Source organism: Trichomycterus rosablanca, chromosome 18, assembly GCF_030014385.1.
Source record: "Trichomycterus rosablanca isolate fTriRos1 chromosome 18, fTriRos1.hap1, whole genome shotgun sequence".
In the NCBI taxonomy this organism is placed as follows: Eukaryota; Metazoa; Chordata; class Actinopteri; order Siluriformes; family Trichomycteridae; genus Trichomycterus; species Trichomycterus rosablanca.
The window spans coordinates 4,951,353-4,969,993 of NC_086005.1; the positions used below are offsets into that span (position 1 = coordinate 4,951,353).

General features: G+C 40.3%; 1 protein-coding gene across 3 annotated transcripts in view; it reads right to left on the reverse strand.

Moving 5' to 3' along the window:
* Positions 1-10,754: 10,754 nt before the first annotated feature.
* strbp (spermatid perinuclear RNA binding protein) overlaps positions 10,755-18,641 on the reverse strand; it is a 90,254-nt gene continuing 82,367 nt past the window's right edge. For 2 of the 3 annotated variants that reach the window (XM_063013712.1, XM_063013713.1), the window contains exons 15-19: positions 18,389-18,523; positions 17,688-17,828; positions 16,879-17,008; positions 15,853-15,903; positions 10,755-11,233 (exon numbers count right to left, since the gene is read on the reverse strand). In XM_063013712.1, the coding sequence (XP_062869782.1) occupies positions 11,157-11,233; positions 15,853-15,903; positions 16,879-17,008; positions 17,688-17,828; positions 18,389-18,523 (534 nt within the window). In that variant the 3' untranslated portion in view covers positions 10,755-11,156. Of the gene's footprint in view, positions 11,234-15,852; positions 15,904-16,878; positions 17,009-17,687; positions 17,829-18,162; positions 18,524-18,641 lie in introns of those variants that run through there. The other variant, XR_010015225.1, reaches the window with a different exon arrangement.

Sequence of the window (18,641 nt, forward strand, 5' to 3'; positions counted from 1 at the left end):
AGTAAATAACAGTCAGTAAATAACAGTCAGTAAATGTATATCCACAAGTTACTCTATATGTTATGGTCCAAAAATGTACATAGAAAATAGGTAGACATTACAATAGTATCAGGCTTTGTTTATTCATTCCTTCATTCTTTATCTGCTTTTTTTTTCCTTTTCTGGTCAGGGTCGCATTGGTTCTGATTTATTGGGCAAACAATAAATCAGACAGGTCGCCAGTCCATCACAGGGCACACACACACACACTGCAGTGCAATTATTAGTAGCGCCAATCAACCTGACTGCATGACTTTGGACTTGTGGGAGGAAACCGGAGCTCCCAGAGGAAACTCATGCAGACGGAGGAAGAACATGCAAACTTTACACAGAATGGACTGGGAATTGAACCCATGCTCTTACTGTTGGCAGGCGACAGACCTACCCACTGCTCCACCATGCCACTCTGTGTTTTGTTTAATGATCAGGTGACACAGGTATCCCAACACACTCACTGACCAGTGGTGGACACACTTGTTTTAAATTACCATTACATTTATATTGCTTTTCTTTAACCCCCTAATTCGATTAGATTGGTTTAATAATAATAATTAATTAATAATAATGTGCTTATACACACCCTTAGTGCAAATTTGGTACAATAGATAAAAAAAACAAAAACAAAATACACAACAGATCAGATTGGTTTATAATTAGTAGATAAGTTTAATTGTTTAAAAAATTGTACATCTCAGATATTTTATAAGCATAATTTATGGCAAATATGGTAACAGACAGAGACCATCATGACGTTTTCACTAAAAGGTTAAACGTAATAATCACAGCTAGCAGACATCTATTGCCGTCTTTTACTGATTCTACTCAAGCACAGCTTGCTCACGCAACGTGTGCACAAATGCCACATAACAGTATTCGATTATATCCTTTTAATAACAGTTCAAGTGTAGATAAATCTTTGATATCATCTTCAAATCACATTTAAAAAATCTAAACCCGATAAGTGAGAATCATACAGCGCACAGGCCGAGTCCCAGCTGAGACTGAGCGTATCTACAGCAGCATATCATGGAAGAGCATAAGGGCCGAAAATCTGCCACACTCATGAAATGTAAACACAAAAGGGCAAAAAAAGGACATGAATTATTTCAGTTACACCCTCAATAAATACCCACACACAGCTCTTTTACTGATTATACATTCAACACGAGTACATTCCTAACTCAAAGCAAAGCTCAGCTCTTTTGCAACACTTTGATTGACTGGGACCTTAAGGACCCAGGCTCGGGTGGCACCCCGTGCCCTCGGATCACAGTGGAGACCGGGGCTCTACTGCAATTCAATTTGTGAATTTGGTTTCTGGTTTCTTCCCACTGTCCAAAGACATGCAAGTGAGGTGAACTGGAGATACTAAATTGTCCATGACTGTGTTTGATATAACCTTGTGTGACCTGATGAATCTTGTGTAATGAGTAACTACCGTTCCTGTCATGAATGTAACCAAAGTGTGTAAAACATGACGTTAAAATCCTAATAAATAAACAAACCTCCCACAGTACAAAGACGTGCAAGGGAAGTAAACTGAGGATACTCAGTTTTGTTCATGACTGTGTTTGACATTAATTTTGAACTGATGAATCTTGTGCAGTACGGTACACTACTGTTTCCATCATAGTTGTAACCAATGTGTGTAAAACATGACGTTAAAATCCTAATAAAATAAATAAAATAATCTTGGTCAGGGGCAAACACTGACACTGCAAACACTGAATGAAAGGCATGAACCTGCACAGGGCACCAGAAATCAGCTGTTTGATTAACTGATTTCTAATGATTTCAAAGAAACCGCTGACAAAAAGACTAAATATTTAAAAAGTAATGAATTAATATTGATTTATCTTTAGTAACTGCTTTATCCTGATGATGGTTACAGTGGGAAACAGTCTGGGCAGGAAGAAAATACAACCTGGACAGCATTCATACAATCTGGCCACTTCACCTTATGTATGTTTTAACCAAAGACCAACACAGGGAGAACATGTCAATTTGCTCACCGACTAACTGAATCACATTAATGCCAATCTTTACTTTAACTTTACTTTAATATTTTAACAAGTTTGGGACAAAGTGGAGAGCCACAACCCACTTCCTTTAGTGGATCCTCCTTTTATGCCCAATTATGGTTCCCAAAATGAGGTTTTTAGGATAAGATAAAGTTTAATTAAAGTTTAGTTAAAGACTATTAAAGATAATTCAATTAATTAATTAATTCAATTCTGAGGTTTAAACAACTTTCCATCACAAGCTTAAACGATAACCACTAAGCTAACATTCTTAAAATATAAACGTTATTTTTTTTCATCCAAGTCTAAATTATCCTAATGAAATAAGTATAAAGGGGTTAGTTGGAAAAACAAAGACGCTTGGTTATTTCCGACAGAACATCCATTAAGCTAAAAATAATTCGCTCATTTGTTCTCCTCTCGTTAAACCTGGATCAGTTTACTTTCGGGAATTCGGGACGGCTCTGTGTGTTTAATGGCTACCTGACAAACTTAATCTTCAGACCTTTAATTTCACCTGAGATGCAGCTGTGCACACACCTTAATAAATCCCTCTCTAATACGTGATGGAGATCTGAAACCAGCCTGATTAGCTTCGGCCGCCCCTGGTGAACAGAATTAAACTAAAATATGATTCCTCACATGTTAATGGAGGCATCTGTAACTCTAAGCTGCCTGGAGATACGGGACTAACGTCAAGGAGAAATATACACCAAGCTTTCCTGTACATTATTACCCCACCACATCCTAAAACACACTCATGTTTTATAGATTATATAAACAACACAGCTACTGCTTTACTCTGTGCCATATATTATTGGTGGTGGGTATCAAACTTTAGTGTATTAATAAACACTTTTATTATAATTAAACATTGTATTATTAGCGTGATTATACAAGGAGAAAAAAATTTAATATAAAAGTTTGTTATGCAAATGGAATCATGCTAAGCGCTTTCACTTCTGCTGCATTTTGTACAAGTGCACTACAGCACTAAGCACAAAAAGCATAAATTCACCATTTGATTTTATTTGATTAAAAAAAAAAAAACTACATTAATTAGACAGTTCTCAGTGTAACAGCTTTACTAGACTAAAAATGTGTGGTTAAGTAAAGCTTTTAACAGGATGTCTGCAGGTCCTCTGCTGTAATTATAAAGCCTTATTCAAAGTTAAAAGGTCGAGCAACATGATCTAAAATTTAAGTCTACAAACTCATTTTATCTGCTGTCAATTTAAACTCTACTGTATAACCAGTCTCTGTCAGTAGGTCCAAAATACAGTTCATGTGCTGCTGGGAGCGATTTTAACGTCATGTTTTACACTTTGGTTACATTCATGACAGGAACGGTAGTTACACAAGATTCATCAGTTCACAAGTTTTATATCAAACAATCATGGACAATTTAGTGTCTCCAATTCACCTCACTTGCACGTCTTTGTACTGTGGGAGGAAACCGGAGCCCCGGAGGAAACCCACACAGACACGGGGAGAACATGCAAACTCTACACAGAAAGGACCCGGATTGCTCCACCTGGACCATTGAACCCAAGACCTTCTTGCTGACACGCTCTGAAACTTTTCTGCGTCAGGCAGTGGCATTTCCCACCTGCTTTTTAAGCATCACTTTCTACCCCTACCCCAACACCCCCCCCCCCCCATATCACAAAACAGCCACCAGTATTGCATTAGAGGGGCTGAAATGTATATTGTGCGATGCTACTGGCCATGTCAACACACCCAATACCATCCACACAATCCTACAAACGCCCAGGTTTGAATGGCATGGCAGATAGTGGAGACTAGTAAACAGCAACGTCAGAAAGGGAAGCCAATCAGTTCCCAGCTGCACCACAAAGGGTGGGTGGGTTATGGGTTCATGTATAGTTTATTAGGATTTTAACATCATGTTTTACACTTTGGTTACATTCATGACAGGAACAGTAGTTGCTAATTACACAAGATTCATCAGTTTATAAGGTTATATCAAACACAGTCATGGACAATTTAGTGTCTCCAATTCACCTCACTTGCATGTCTTTGGACTGTGGGAGGAAAGCGGAGCTCCCAGAGGAAACCCACACGGACACGGGGAAGGAAAGGACATAAATAAAACGGACCGCCCCACCTGGAGATCGAACCCAGGACCTCCTTGCTGTGAGGCAACAGTGCTACTCGGGAAGGAGGATATTGTGTTCATGTATAGTAATCAAATACAGGATTAAATTACATTTGATTTGGCATACAACTATGCAATAACATTTTTCTTCACCAGTTTTAATTTTTTTTTAATAATTATTAATGTTGTATTACAGAGTTCATGGAAAGAGACTTGGGTGTTTGACAGTTGCTTATTAATCGTTAATCTACGTAGAACATGGCACACAGAACTTACCCACATCATGACTTACCATCTTTAAAGTGATTGAAGTCTTTCTTCTGGTAGGGGACGGGGGGCTTTTGAGATTCAAAAGTGTTGAAAAGAACCAATTTAAATGATAAGTAAAATAAAAAGCAAAAATTCATAATGTTATATATTTAAACCAAATAAAACCTTTTTTTTTTAACTGAGTAAGACTGAGATCAGCTGTATTTTTTTTTGCTTCTAATGGAGACATTTTTTGGCTCATATAACAATAGATTTATAAATATCAAACAAAGATATAATAATTCTTATTTTTTAATCATATATGTACTTAAAAGCTACAATCAACTATTCGGTAGCATTATATGCATATACTATTGTTAAAGATACTTGCTAAGTACTTACAACTGAACATTTTGCAGTATTTACAGGTTTACTTTAGTGATCATTAATAAGCATTCTGAGCTTCATGGCAAAAAAAACAACAACCTTAATTAAAGGCAATCCGGTCAAGCGTTAGCATTTAGTCTCGCATTGTTTAAGTACAGACGAGTGATGAATTAAATGGATTAAATGAGTGTGAAACCACATGAAGTGCAGATGCTTCCTGACAGCTGTATAATACAATTAAGCATTTAATGTCCTACAGTGCACTAGCATGTACACAAATTTTGAGCAGGTTATCAGATTAAGATATCTAAAGAAAAAGATCTGAGTCTCTGGAATAGGGTTTAATATTAAAGCACAGATCATGTGACTATTTATTAGGATTTTAACGTCATGTTTTACACTTTGGTTACATTTATGACAGTAACGGTAGTTACTCGTTACACAAGATTCATCAGTTCAAGTTTAATGTTAAACACAGTCATGGACAATTTTGTATCTCCAGTTCACCTCACTTGCACGTCTTTAGACTGTGAGAGGAAACCGGAGCACCCGGAGGAAACCCATGTCGACTCCACACAGAAAGGACCTGGACCAACCACCTGGGGATCGAACCCAAGACCTTCTTGCTGTGAGGCAACAGTGCTACCCACTGAGCCACCGTGTCACCCTCATGTGACTAAAAGGAAAGCTTTTATAAATGTATTGTGCCATCATGAATAATTAGAGCTTACGGTTGAGAAACTGTTCACCAGGCGACTGTCAACAAATGTCAACGAACCAATTCTCACCAAGTTATTCTGTCTGATTATCTGATTAAACCCTCCATAGTGACAGGAGCGACCTCTTCCAAAATGACAAAGCCTTTATCTACAGGGCATGAGGGTTTACTAAATGGTTTGAATATGAAAATAACATGATTTGACCTTCACTGTCAGCAGAATACAATTTAATTAAACTAACGTGGAAAATGTTGAATTGCTGTATTAACAAAGATCTTCAAAAAGTTTCCTCACTTTTATATTTTGGTTATAAGTGGTGAGGGTGGGAGGAGGAGTAATCGGTCGTGTCTGAGAGACGCTTATAGTCCGGATTAAGCGCCATCTGATTTCCACCTTTTTGGACGCTCAAAGAAGCTTTAGGGGAAAGAAGATTTTCATGTGATGATGAGTGAATTAGCGCTGCATCAGTGGCTACATGCTCAACCAACAACGTTTTTTGCTGATGGCATTAAAAGTTGGTACGACGCTGGGAAAATGCATCAGAAAGTGAACATGTAGAAACGTGATGTCAACTGCTTTTGAAATTCTTCATGAATAACCCTAACCCTAAAAAGTGCGAACACCTTGAGTGAAGATCCCTCGTACATTTGTTCTGGGAATTCTTTAGGAGGAATTGTGCTTTATCTGTACTGTAATACTTATTATTATGTAGAATTTATGGCTGAAGCTATTCTGTCAGATTGTGGGGACCCAATGCCAAACTGAGCCGTCACCGAGACACTTGATTTGCTTTTCTTTTAATTTGTCACTGGTCTGTATTTAAAACAGCATGTGATTATTTTATTCTGATGGATCAGAGTGGATAGGACTCAGTATTAATGAACTGAACAGCATGATAGTAATTAGTCAGCCCGAGTGTAAAAGATACAGCCTGTACAATGTGGGGTAAAGATGGGTAAATGGGGGTCTAAGGTTATAAGTAAATGAGCCAGATTGTGCTTCGTGTAAAAAATCGAGCAGAATGACCGGTGTACACTAGCTGCTCAAACACACGCACGCACACACACTCCTCTGTGTAGCACGGTGAGTTAAGTGCACCCCAGTCAGACGAGGATCAGCGAAAGCATTTGTGCAGAAATGTGTGCTTTCTTCAGACCTGTGTTCAAGTATATACACACACACACACACACACACACACACACACACACACACACACACACACACACACACACACACACACACACACACACACACACACACACACACACACACACACACACTGAGAGAACAACTGTGTATTGCTACATATAGAAAGTGAGAAATGATTTCCACTGAGGAGCCAAAACGCCAGGCTTTGGTCACACCCACCAAACAATGACGGTGCAGAGATTGAAGACAGGGCTTTCATATTGCAGGTTAATATACATTATATTACAGGATTAAATTGCTCAGTAGATATAAAATGGTAAGGAAGCTATACGCTGGGATAAGGGTTACATTTTTTTACAATCATTTATACCAACTATATTTAAATCTATATAGTTTATAATTATACATACGTACATATCTATGTGTATTTTAACCAACAAGAAATTTTATTAAGCTGAGTTTTACAGATGTTCCTTTATTATTACAAAGATGTAAAAGTTTATGTTCAGGAATTAGCAAGAAAAGAATCAAAATTATGCCAATCAAAATGATGCCAGCCGACCGGTGGCAGCACTGAGTTTCAAAGCGAGGAGTTGAGAGAATCTCGGCACTGGTGTGCTAGCGAAATATCTCACTGCGCCACCTGGATGCATCGTTTGCCCTTTTTAACTGTGTTCCATACAAAAGGTTCTGGTCACCAAGTTGGTGCCATTAAAGCAATAAATTAAAATCAGCTCTCAACACAGTTTTGATGTGAAAGAGCCCAAAACGTTTGTGGTTTGCAGCATTTTCATAAGGGGAATTAATGTCGTCAGGCATACAGAGGTATTTATAGAGATCTGAATAAGCACAAAGCCCCATTACCTTAATGTTTGTGGAGCCTAAAGAACTTTGTCTCGTTGCAGAATACACCCACTTATAATTATTTCACTTGACTGAGGATAGAAGGCTTTTATTTTAAATATATTGTCTTTTAATGACGTTATACTATCTTCTCCAGGCAATAAAGCTTTGCAGAAAGTAGAAGACAGCATTCACAAATATTAGTGAATCCTTGACATGTTTTTTTTCCCTGTTAGAAATGCAGGTATCATTTTAATCTCTTTTCTGTTAATTCCCTAAAGCAAACTTTTAAATCATTTACTTATTTGTAATAATAAGGCAACACAACGTGCATTCAATTTCTTGTCGGTCAAATAAATATTTTTTTATTTACTAATTTTAGCATTTTAAAGTGAGTGTGTGCAAATGTTTGCACCTATCTGTATACGCATACATCTATATGATGACTACACATCCACACACGTTGAATATACAGTGAAAATGAGTATATTGCAGTGCGGATCTGGAGTAAAGACTCAACTAAACATTCACATAATCTCAGGTAAGCTTAAAGCCTAAAAAAAGTTCAGGTGTATTGCCAACGTCCCCAGCGATTTGTCAAGTCGAACTGAGGTGAACGAGTCTAATTAGGTATTGCTTTTGTAAGAGCTGCACGTGTGCACGCACGTCCTTAAGTTTGGGTACAGATCAGTTTGGGAGGGGTGTTGTTTTGGACGTTTCTGTGCGGTTGAGACAGCCTGGTCAAGCCTGGAGCAGTACAACGCTTTAGAGCCACACAACCTGTTGGTTCTAGAAGTCAGAGAAGAGATCTTGAGGACCCAAGTGAATAATAAAAGGTGCGATGGTCCGTGGCTGGTAAAAGGGATTGTCAATGAAAAGACCACCTACAGTGAGGAGAAGAGCAGAGAGAGCTGCGATTAATTGCGTGGGCCAGCATGAGGCAGTGGTAAACACTCTGATGGGCACAGGCGGGGCTGGGAGGGCTGCAGGGGTGGATTGTGGGGTCTCTGCTCTTTCAGGCTGTATGTGGGGTTTTCATTGAACTGGAAGCGTTCGAGGACGTTAATAAAACACATCAACAACTTAAGTTGCACTGGTTATCACTTTCCGATAAAAAAAGATAAACCATTAAAATTATTCATTCGAGATAAAGCAGATGTGTGAGAAAAAGTATGTGGCAACTTCCAAGTTCTAGACAGATGTGGTTAGTACATAACTCTGACAAATCAGAACCAGTGTGATTTAGGAGAGAGTATAGTACAATGAATGCCATCGCCATCAAAGAGAACAGGCCCCATTGGTTTCTGAGTGGACACAGTTGAGGATGACCATGAGGAATGGGTAAGGCTTCCACCTTACAGCAATGGGGATCATGTGACCACAGCAAGTAACCAGGGAGAGATGTGGTTCTCTTTGGTTAGTGATGGCCACATTCCTGCCACCGTCCAGCACAAACTCCTACTGAACAGGCTGGAGCCCATTAACACGTCCCCAGCACTCCAATCCCCCAATCCAATGACCCCCCGGCTACTTCGATTCATTATAGAGTACAAGAAGTATTTGGTTACTTCGTAATCTCCCCTCAGTGTACAGGATATAGAAGATGGTTCTAAAGGTTATAAGACATTACTGTAAATAGAGCCGGAAAGGAAGCTGGGGCGAGTTCGTGAGGCCGTTTGTGCTGGCCAGTGGACGAGGAAGAACTTCAGCTCACACGCTGAGACGCTCACCAAGAAGGAAAAACATACACCAAAAGAAAAGCAAAATAAAGAACATAAAAAATGATTAGGTAGCATATCTCCATGGATTCCATGTTGCTGCTTGCGATTCTCCGATGTGTGGCTGTGACCGGAGGCTCCGATGTGTTGCGGTGTGAAGCCTCTTTGGTGTGACGTGTTTTTGATGTCCTGTGTCAGTGTGTGTATTTAAGGTGGAAGTCTGAGTTCTGCGTAAGGGATTCTGACTGTCTGTATCTAGATGCCACTATCCTAGTATAAATCAGAGCACCTGACAGCAAGTTGACTAAACAAAGCCTACAGGAGGCCATAAGAAAGGTTTCGACTGAGGTCAAGGTTTACACACACTTGTAAGGAACGTGTATTGTGGTTGTCTTGGCATTTAATGATTGCTGCGGCTCTTCAACTGTGACTGAATGACCGGACTAGTAATCAAAAGGTCACTGGTTCAAGCCCCACCACTGCCACTGTTAGGCCCTTAACCCTCAATTGCTCAAACAATATACTGTAATGACAGTAATGTAAGTCGCTTTGGAAAAAAAGTGAAAATGTAAATGTATACATACAGCACCCTTAATGGCAGTGGTAGCTCAGCAGTTATGGTGGACTAGTAATCGTAAAAGGTCACTTGTTAAATTCCCATGATCGCCAATCATAAATTTGCCACTGTTGGGCCCATGAGCAAGGCCCTCAATCCTCAACTGTTGGGACTAAATTGTTCACAAATGCTTTGGATATTTGATATATGATTAATGACCTTTGGCTCTTTGCACCTTGAATAACTGCATTTGATGGTCACCAATTGACTTTTTCTTTATGACTTTGGTTTGTTTGTTTGGATTTTAACGTTAAACTCCACACAGAAAGGACCTGGACTGCCCCACCTGGGGATCGAACCCAGGACTGGTTGCTGTGAGACGACCACCGACCCACCGTGCCCTATGACTTTGGTGAACAGACCACTGTTCCATGAGCTTTGTACCCATGGACAACTGTTTGTTGTATAAAAAAAATGACCCCGGAACCTGACGCTGCTTAGATATCCACTCCATACAGAGCTTAAAAAAAGTTTCCCATAATGTTTCTGGCTCCAATTGGTGCAGTATACCTAGCTCAACTGATACGGACACAAAGAAGCACCAGCACTTAAATACAATGATTAAAAAGAATTAAGAGGTCATGCTACAATTAAATGAAATTATTGAATTTTTACACAGCCAGTTGATGTTTATATGGTTTTGTCGTAAGATTGTGTCGTAGTTTTTTGGTTAATGCAAATCAATTAAAATGTGGATAATAAAGCTTGTGTTCTAATCATTCGCTTACAAAAAAAAAAGAGCTTTCGAGATCATTAAGATTCCAAGACTGATTTAACATGTGTTGCTTACAACTGTCTATAAACTTTTGACCTAAACTGTGTAAAGCTACAAATAAAAATAAATAGTGAGATTATAAACCAGCTGCTACTGAATACAGGACAAGTGAGTAAGATGAAGGTTTATTTATCAGCAGTAATTTAAATAAGAGCTATACATCCCTAAGCTTTAGAGACAGTGCCTATCGCCCAATCAGAAAGCCTTTATCCACACTATAGAAAACAATGCCAAAGAAAAGTAATATAATTTAAAATGTCATGAATGAGGTAACAATTCACAGTAAAAATCCTTCAAGTCATTTTTTTTTTCTTCTTTAAGAACTTAAAAACCTGCATCAGGCTGGAAAACATTAAGTTAAAAATAAAATAAAATAAAACTGAACGTCCTTTACAAATGATTCTCCAGGTAAAACTTTTACAGCAGTTCATGAGGATACATGCTAGCTAAACTTCCCTTCTGGATTAAACATGGCTCGTGTGTGGGTGATAGGTGTCAGGGTGTCTGGTGACTCTCCTGAGCTAAAAGAAGGAGTAGTGAGGGATGGGGTAGGCGGGCACTTTCATGACGGGCAACAGAAGCATTCTCTTGGGCAAACCTAGAAAAAGAATGAGAGAAGTACTCCACATGAGTGCGGGGGTTAAAAAATGAATAAATGAAAAGGATCTTACTTCAATTTACAGCCAATCATGTCTCATTCTACCCAAAGGCTCAAGTACCCAAGAGATCAGAGATCAGAGTGAGTGAAGGTGAGCAGGGAGAGTCAGTAAGCTCGGTAAAAAGCAACAGGGAGAAATAAATAAAGGTGTTAGTCCAAATAAGCCAGCGGATGCAGATGTGGAGTTCACAGGTATGCTTTTGGGTAACTTATGAACAGTTTAAATGGCCTAGAGCAGACATCTCTTCTATTAAACAAATATTTAAGCATTTTCCACCTAATCTCTTCTATAACCATGAGTACGAGCCGACACATTTCTTCAAGAACAGTTCCTGTTTACTCAATACTCAATTATAACACAAGTAAAAGAGCAGCTGATGTTTACACACACACACATATATTTTTTCTATTTTTCTCAGATTTTTCCCCCCTAATTTCCTCCCCTAATCTAGTCATATCCAAAAACCCTGATTGCGATACGCTTCACCTCTACCGATACAACCTTCCACTGCTGACTGAGAAGCTTCGCAACTGACACACGCCCCCTCCGACCCTTCTGCAGTACCAACTGCATCTTTTCACCTACACGAGGCGAGTTCATATGCGGATCAGCCTTGGGCACGGAGAGCCACACCCTGATTAGCATTATTCCCCAACAGCCATCAGAGGTCATAACTGCACCAGTTATGAGGAACCCTGGTCCGGCTTATCCCACCTTTTGAACAACAGCCAATTGTTGTTTATGTAGCTGCCCAGCCTGGTCGGATGGCAGAGCTGAGATTTAATACAATGTATTTGCAAGCCCAGCTCTGGTGTGCTAGTGTATTTTACCGCTGCACCACCTGAGCGGCCATGTTTATATACAGTACATTTGCGCAACACAAAGATAAAAATTAAATACTAAATAAACAACTACATAAATGTTAGCTTCAGTTATAATGTACGATAGACTGATAGATAAACGGATACTTTATTCTAAGAGAAATTATGGCCTCAATGTTTTTAAGATAGAAACTTCACTATGTAAATTTCTTCAGCTCTGTTTCATTTCCCTTTTCAGAGAGGATACAAGATTTGTAAGGCAATATTTATGGATTAGAATGATTCCACATATTAACCTTTATCCACTGAATAAAAATAAATAAATAAGACATTAACACTATTAAGGAATGCTGAATTATTCCAGAGTAGGAAAAGGAGATTGGGTTGTCCCTTAACCCCCCCCCCCTTTTTTTTATAGGGTTGCTTTTCTTGGTCTCTTTTGTTGATTTAGTTTATTGTCAATCTGTCTTTAATTCTTCGTCAAAAAAAAAGTACACCTGCACACAGAAATCCCAACAAATTAAAGAAAGCTGAGTCTATAAATAGGATACACTTCCGTAGACGTCATTTGCGTTATTGATCAATATGATCCAGCAGCAACGGCCTATGAATAAATATGTAGGGAGTTCCCACACAGACCAGTCGTGCTGGCCAAATAATTGCAATGACATTTAGGCCCAGGTCAGTGGCGCTGGTCATAAGGTAGGAAAAGGAGCGCCCAGGTGGCACAGCGGGATATTCCACTAGCACATCAGCGCCCAGATTCCGAACTCCTCGGTTCGTAACTCGGCGTTGCTACCAGTCGGCTGGGCGCCATCTGGCGGGCATAATTGGCAGTGCCTGCAGGGAAGGATGACCGGACTATGTGGGTGGGGTCTTCAAACGCTGTGTAAGGACCCTGATTAACAGATAGAGAGGCGCCTGTGCAAAATGCATGGGTGAAAAATATACCCACCTCGACTGCAATCAGGGATCCCCCAGCAGCGGAAGACAAATTGACTACGCTAAATTGGGAGAAAATGCAATCATAAAATAAAAAAATAAATAAAAATTAAACAATACTACAAGACGTTATAAGGAAGCGGATGTAGTAATACTGCATGGCTGCAGTCTTTGGAAGTTGGTTAAATGACTTTAGAACAGCACAAGCTTTATCCTAATAGATTTAGTGTTGGCGTGAATTACAGTTACACTTACAGTTACGTTTCCTGTGTGAAATGCTCTTCTATGTAGTTAAATAAAAGAAATGCTCTTAGGGTTCAAAACTGGGTTTTGAGTAAACAGGTCCGTTTCTCACTGCACTTTTCTCAGTACAGGGAAATGTGTTAAATATTGTCCATGGTAATCACTCACACATGACAAATGCAGTAGACAGAGATTGGGTTGAAAATATATTTCTTTAAATTGCACGTACAACTTGGGTGCTTCTCACCATCGATATCTATACATTCTTGTTAAAGAGACTGGACAGGACTGGACGCAAGCTTGATTTGGTACAGTGTGTTTACTCTACGAAGTGTTTATCTATGAGTATAGTATGAGTCTGTATGTGTGTGTGTGTGTGTGTGTCATGTTTCACTGTCGTCATGTTTCCCAGCCCGATTTTAGAAATCACAAAGCAGCAACAGGAGGCAGAAGTTCTGACAGCATTTGGATGATTGGAGTGAGAGGAAGTGCATGCACACAGCTCTCTGAGAGCAGAGAGACAGAACAAAAGACAGAGAGACAGACAGACAGAACCAGAGACAGCAGAGTCTCCTACAGCACCATACCAGGCGTTCCTTCACCCAGAGGAACGTTCTTTATGTAGCAGGACGAGACCAGGGTAAAGAAAAAGACCCTTCCACCCTAAAGGTACACCAACTCGCCCCAAACTTGTACAACCACCCATCGGGTAAAGTCTTCGGGGTGCTTTTTTCCTCACCCCTCCCCTCCCAGGACTCCCTGCACATAAGACTCATTCAAAGCAGCTCATGCTAGGCTGGATCAGAGAGCGAGACCCAATGCTACCTCACAAACGCACTGTGTATTAACAAAGCATGCAGAGAAATAGATAGTAAAAGTGCTTCTGTATGGTAAGTGGAAGCCTTAATTCTGTCCATGTAAACCTGCATTTTGTGTTTGAAGTCCTGAAGATTCCCTGACCGGTCTTTATACCCAATATGTAAACGACACCGCTCCACTGGACGCTTAGTTATGGTCTGTGTGTGGTGATGACAGACAGACATCCCAGTTCTGTGTGGCTAAATCACCCAGCGCAGACCGAAATGAACTGGACTCAGCAGCCGACCGAGTTTGGCGGTGACTAAAAGCCATCCGATTCCCGGCACGGCGTGACCGGGATTAATCGCTCATCGAATGAAACGGTTCAGTGTGCTGCACAGTTGGCAGGCTGTCCAGAGAGGAGTCATAAGAGATACTATTTATTACAAGTAGGTGTGGATGGTTATATGGCTGTGTACAAACCAGTATGTCTATCATTGAGATATTTATAAAGCTATGCTAAGCTGGTGCACATGCATACGTATGCACAGTTTTATGTTTATCAGCTAGCACACCAAGCAAGTGAATGTACTAATATGCTAATAATAATTCATGTTTTTGGCTGTACGTTTATTTATTTATTTAGATGTTTTACGCCGTGTTTACACAGTGGTTAAAATCACGGCAGAAAAAGTAGGTAATTCATATATTTCAGTTTATAGTCCCTGTCAAGTGTGGCTCTTTTTATTTGATTTATGCATTTTCTCCCCTTTTTCTTCTAACTTTAGCTTATCCAATCACCCGATTGCATTACGCTTCCTCTCTACTGATGTTGACCTCCACTCTGACTGAGAAGAGCCGTGACTGACACACGCCCCCTCCGACACGTGTGCAGTAGCCGACTGCACCTTTTCACCTGCACAAGGGGATGAGAGTTTATATGAGGATCAGCTTTGTGTACAGAGGCCACACCCTGATCCTTATTATCCGCAGCCTCTGTGCAATGCCATCAATCAGCCAGCAGAGGTCATAATTACACCAGTTATGAGGAATCCCCTCCGGCACCCTCCTGTATGAACAACAAGCCAATCGGTGTTCATGTAGGTGCCCAGGCTACCGGGTAGCAGAGCTGAGATATCGAAATGATGAGTTTGAGATGTAGAAACTAACATTTCACAGCATTTAGCAGACGATTTTATCCAAAGTGACTTCTAATTGAATTCTATTTGATTATTATTTCTATCACTGTATACACATACAAGTCTGTATAATAACCATGAGATGGTCTTTGCACTACTGATCTCCTGATCTGTTTACTGTTTAAACCTGATCGGTCTCTCTCTTTGGTCATTGCCTCTCTCTCTCCGTTCACGCCTGCAGCAGGAGCCGTTTTGAAAGGGGTATCTCAATGCTGTAGACAGCAGAGCCATTCTGACACTGCAAAAGCGAGACATCTCTCAGGAACATGAGATGGGCTCCAGGAAAAAAGGCAAGCAGACTCAGACAGGCAGCACAGACACACCCAGCCGAAGCGAAGCAAGGCTTGCTCCAACCACAGGAAGAACCAAAAGGTTATGAGCCTGTCCTCCCATTGGCCAAAAGAATACACCATCGTAGGTTCTTAGACTGATGGCTGGCTTTAGGTTTTGATGTGAAAGGCCCAATTGAGTGCTGAGCTGAGTGGCAGAAAAGGGGGTAGAGGGAAATTTGGAGCCTAAATTAAGAACAGGGGAGGGGTTCGAGGGGGTACGTACCATATGCAGGAGCAGCAGCGGCGGCGCCGTATCCGTACGGACTTCCAAACCCTGAGGGAAGAGGGGTTTACACACAAAGTCAAGGTCTGATTCTTCTCTGATTTTTGTAAGAAGCAAATCAGACGAGGTCTGAAACCAAACAGATGTGTGGATTTCACAGCAACTGGATAATTAAGCAAGTGTATACACTTTATAAGATCTCTGATTTTAATAACTGTGCATGTGCAGAAACTGCATACAGCTTTACTACATTGTGTGTTAATAAGCCACTGATAGCGGCATATTAATACTGTCTTTAATGTTGTCTTCAATGTGGGGGCCTCATCACATTTCCAAAGTAACATAACTTGCAGGACTTAATGTGGTTCAGTAGCTTTTTACTGTTCTGGCCATCCTGTACACCTGCTCAGTGGTGATCATCTTCCTCAATAAGATTTCCAGCAGTTTCTGATGCACTTGTTCACAAAAGCTTGAATCCATCCTTCAGCCTCTTTCTCAGTGTCCAGGCTTCACATCTATATGTGGCTACTGGCCAGACGAGAACTTTCATCAATTGTAGCTTGGAGATGGTGCTAAGTGACTTGTTTTTCCACATTAAAACAGGGAGGAGGACCATTAGCTACCTCTAAACCTCTCAAATAACTTGATGGATTAAACCTGTCTTTATTTAATGTATTTTATAATTTTTTTTTTTTGAAAAATGGTCAAAGGTGGATCATTAAAACATTATTGTACCTCATATCATTAATTAGTGTCAGATTAGTACATCTTTTTTTCCAAAACTAATGCATATTTTATTATTTGGAAGGCAAAATTGAAATAATCTATGACTTTTGTCAGCTTTTCCAGAATCAGGAACCCTTATACAAGCAGCATGTTCCGTCTTTACCTTCAGGGGTTCCGTTCTACCTATAGAGCACAAATACAACCGAACACGATTTAAACACACACACACACATAAGCACACACAGACACACACGTAAACACACACAGACACACACAGACACACACAAATCAGACTCCCACCTGGTGTGACGTAGCCTGGTGCAGCTGCACTGATGAAGGCTCCTCGTGCGAGTGCAGCTCTTCCTCTACCTCGAGCGGCCTGAGCAGCTACAGCAGAAGCGGCGGCGGCGGCAGCAATGACGCCTTTATTCTACAAAGCACACACACTTACTGACCCGAAACGTCGCCTACACTGTTATTTATTTATTTATTAGGATTTTAATGTCACGTTTTACACACTTTGGTTACATTCATGACAGAAACGGTAGTTACTCATTACACAAGATTCATCAGTTCACAAGTTTAATGTCAAACACAGTCATGGACAATTTTGTATCTCCAATTCACCTCACTTGCACGTCTTTGGACTGTGGGAGGAAACCGGAGCACCCGGAGGAAACCCATGTGAACATGGGGAGAACATGCAAACTCCACACAGAAAGGACCCTAACGGCTTCACCTGGGAATCGGACCCAGGACCTTCTTGCTGTGAGGCAACAGTGCTACCCACTGAGCCATCTGCACTGTCATTAGATAATGCACATCAATGATTAAGCTTGTAAACTCAAAACTGTTGTAATATTATGTTTGGATTTATGACATCTATTAAAAACATTCTACTGTAGTCAGGTAACAATTTGGAGCCAATGAACAGGACATGGACCATGACCTCAGGTATTTGGACACTTTGTTAAGGTTAAAGTATTGATTACCAATATCGAGGTGTTCTAGGATGCACAGCTCATGGCTGATCAGGTTACTCGAGCGAAACAGAAACGCTGACGCGTGTCTCTAGAGGACTGCGGTCGAGTTTGATGGTGCTAACTCACCTGAGGGATGATTTTTTTCTTCTTGTTGCCGGCTGCATTGGGTCCAGAGAACAGTTTCTCCAAAGCAGCGAGAGCAGCACTAGCTTTGGCTACTTTCTTATTGGGTCCAGCACCACGAAACTTCTGCCCATCAACTTCCACCTGTCAGAGAAAACAGAGTAAATTTAAACTTAACAGCAGATCGGTTTGGTTTTATGTGAGTTTTGGAATAACTGTGCATTGGCTAAGAAACCAACATGCATATTACTACTGTAAAATAATTACTGCCCCCTGATTACTTAATCAATTAGGTTACCAAATGTAATTAAAATATGAATTTCACTGGTAATAAACCTTAGCATTATTTATTTTATTAGGATTTTAACCTCATGTTTTACACACTTACATTCATGACAGGACAGTTAGTTACTGGTTACACAAGATTCACCAGTTTACAAGTTTAATGTCAATGGACAATTTTATATCTCTAATTCACCTCACTTGCACGTCTTTGGACTGTGGGAGGAAACCGGAGCTCCTGGAGGAAACTCACACAGACAGAGGGAGAACATGCAAACTACACAGAAAGGACCCAGACCACTCCACCTGGGAATCGAACCCAGGAACTTCTTGACTTTTAAAATAAAATATAATACAAAATTCTGTGTAAATGATAGTGATCATGTTTAATTTGTATGTGTGTGTTTGTGTGTGTGTCTTGCCTCCATAACAAAACGTTTGTCATGGCTGCCGCCACTCTCAGAGATCAGCTCATATTTGAGACCCCGTCGTTTCTCATTGAGCTCCATCACCGGGTTCTTACCGCTCGCCGTCAGAATAGGACCCTGAGTTCGCACCTACACACACACACACACGGACGGATGGACAGAACAACAGACCAGAGAACAGATTAAGCAGAATAACTGACAACAGCATTTCATTCACATCATGAGTTATTCATGTAAACAAAGCACG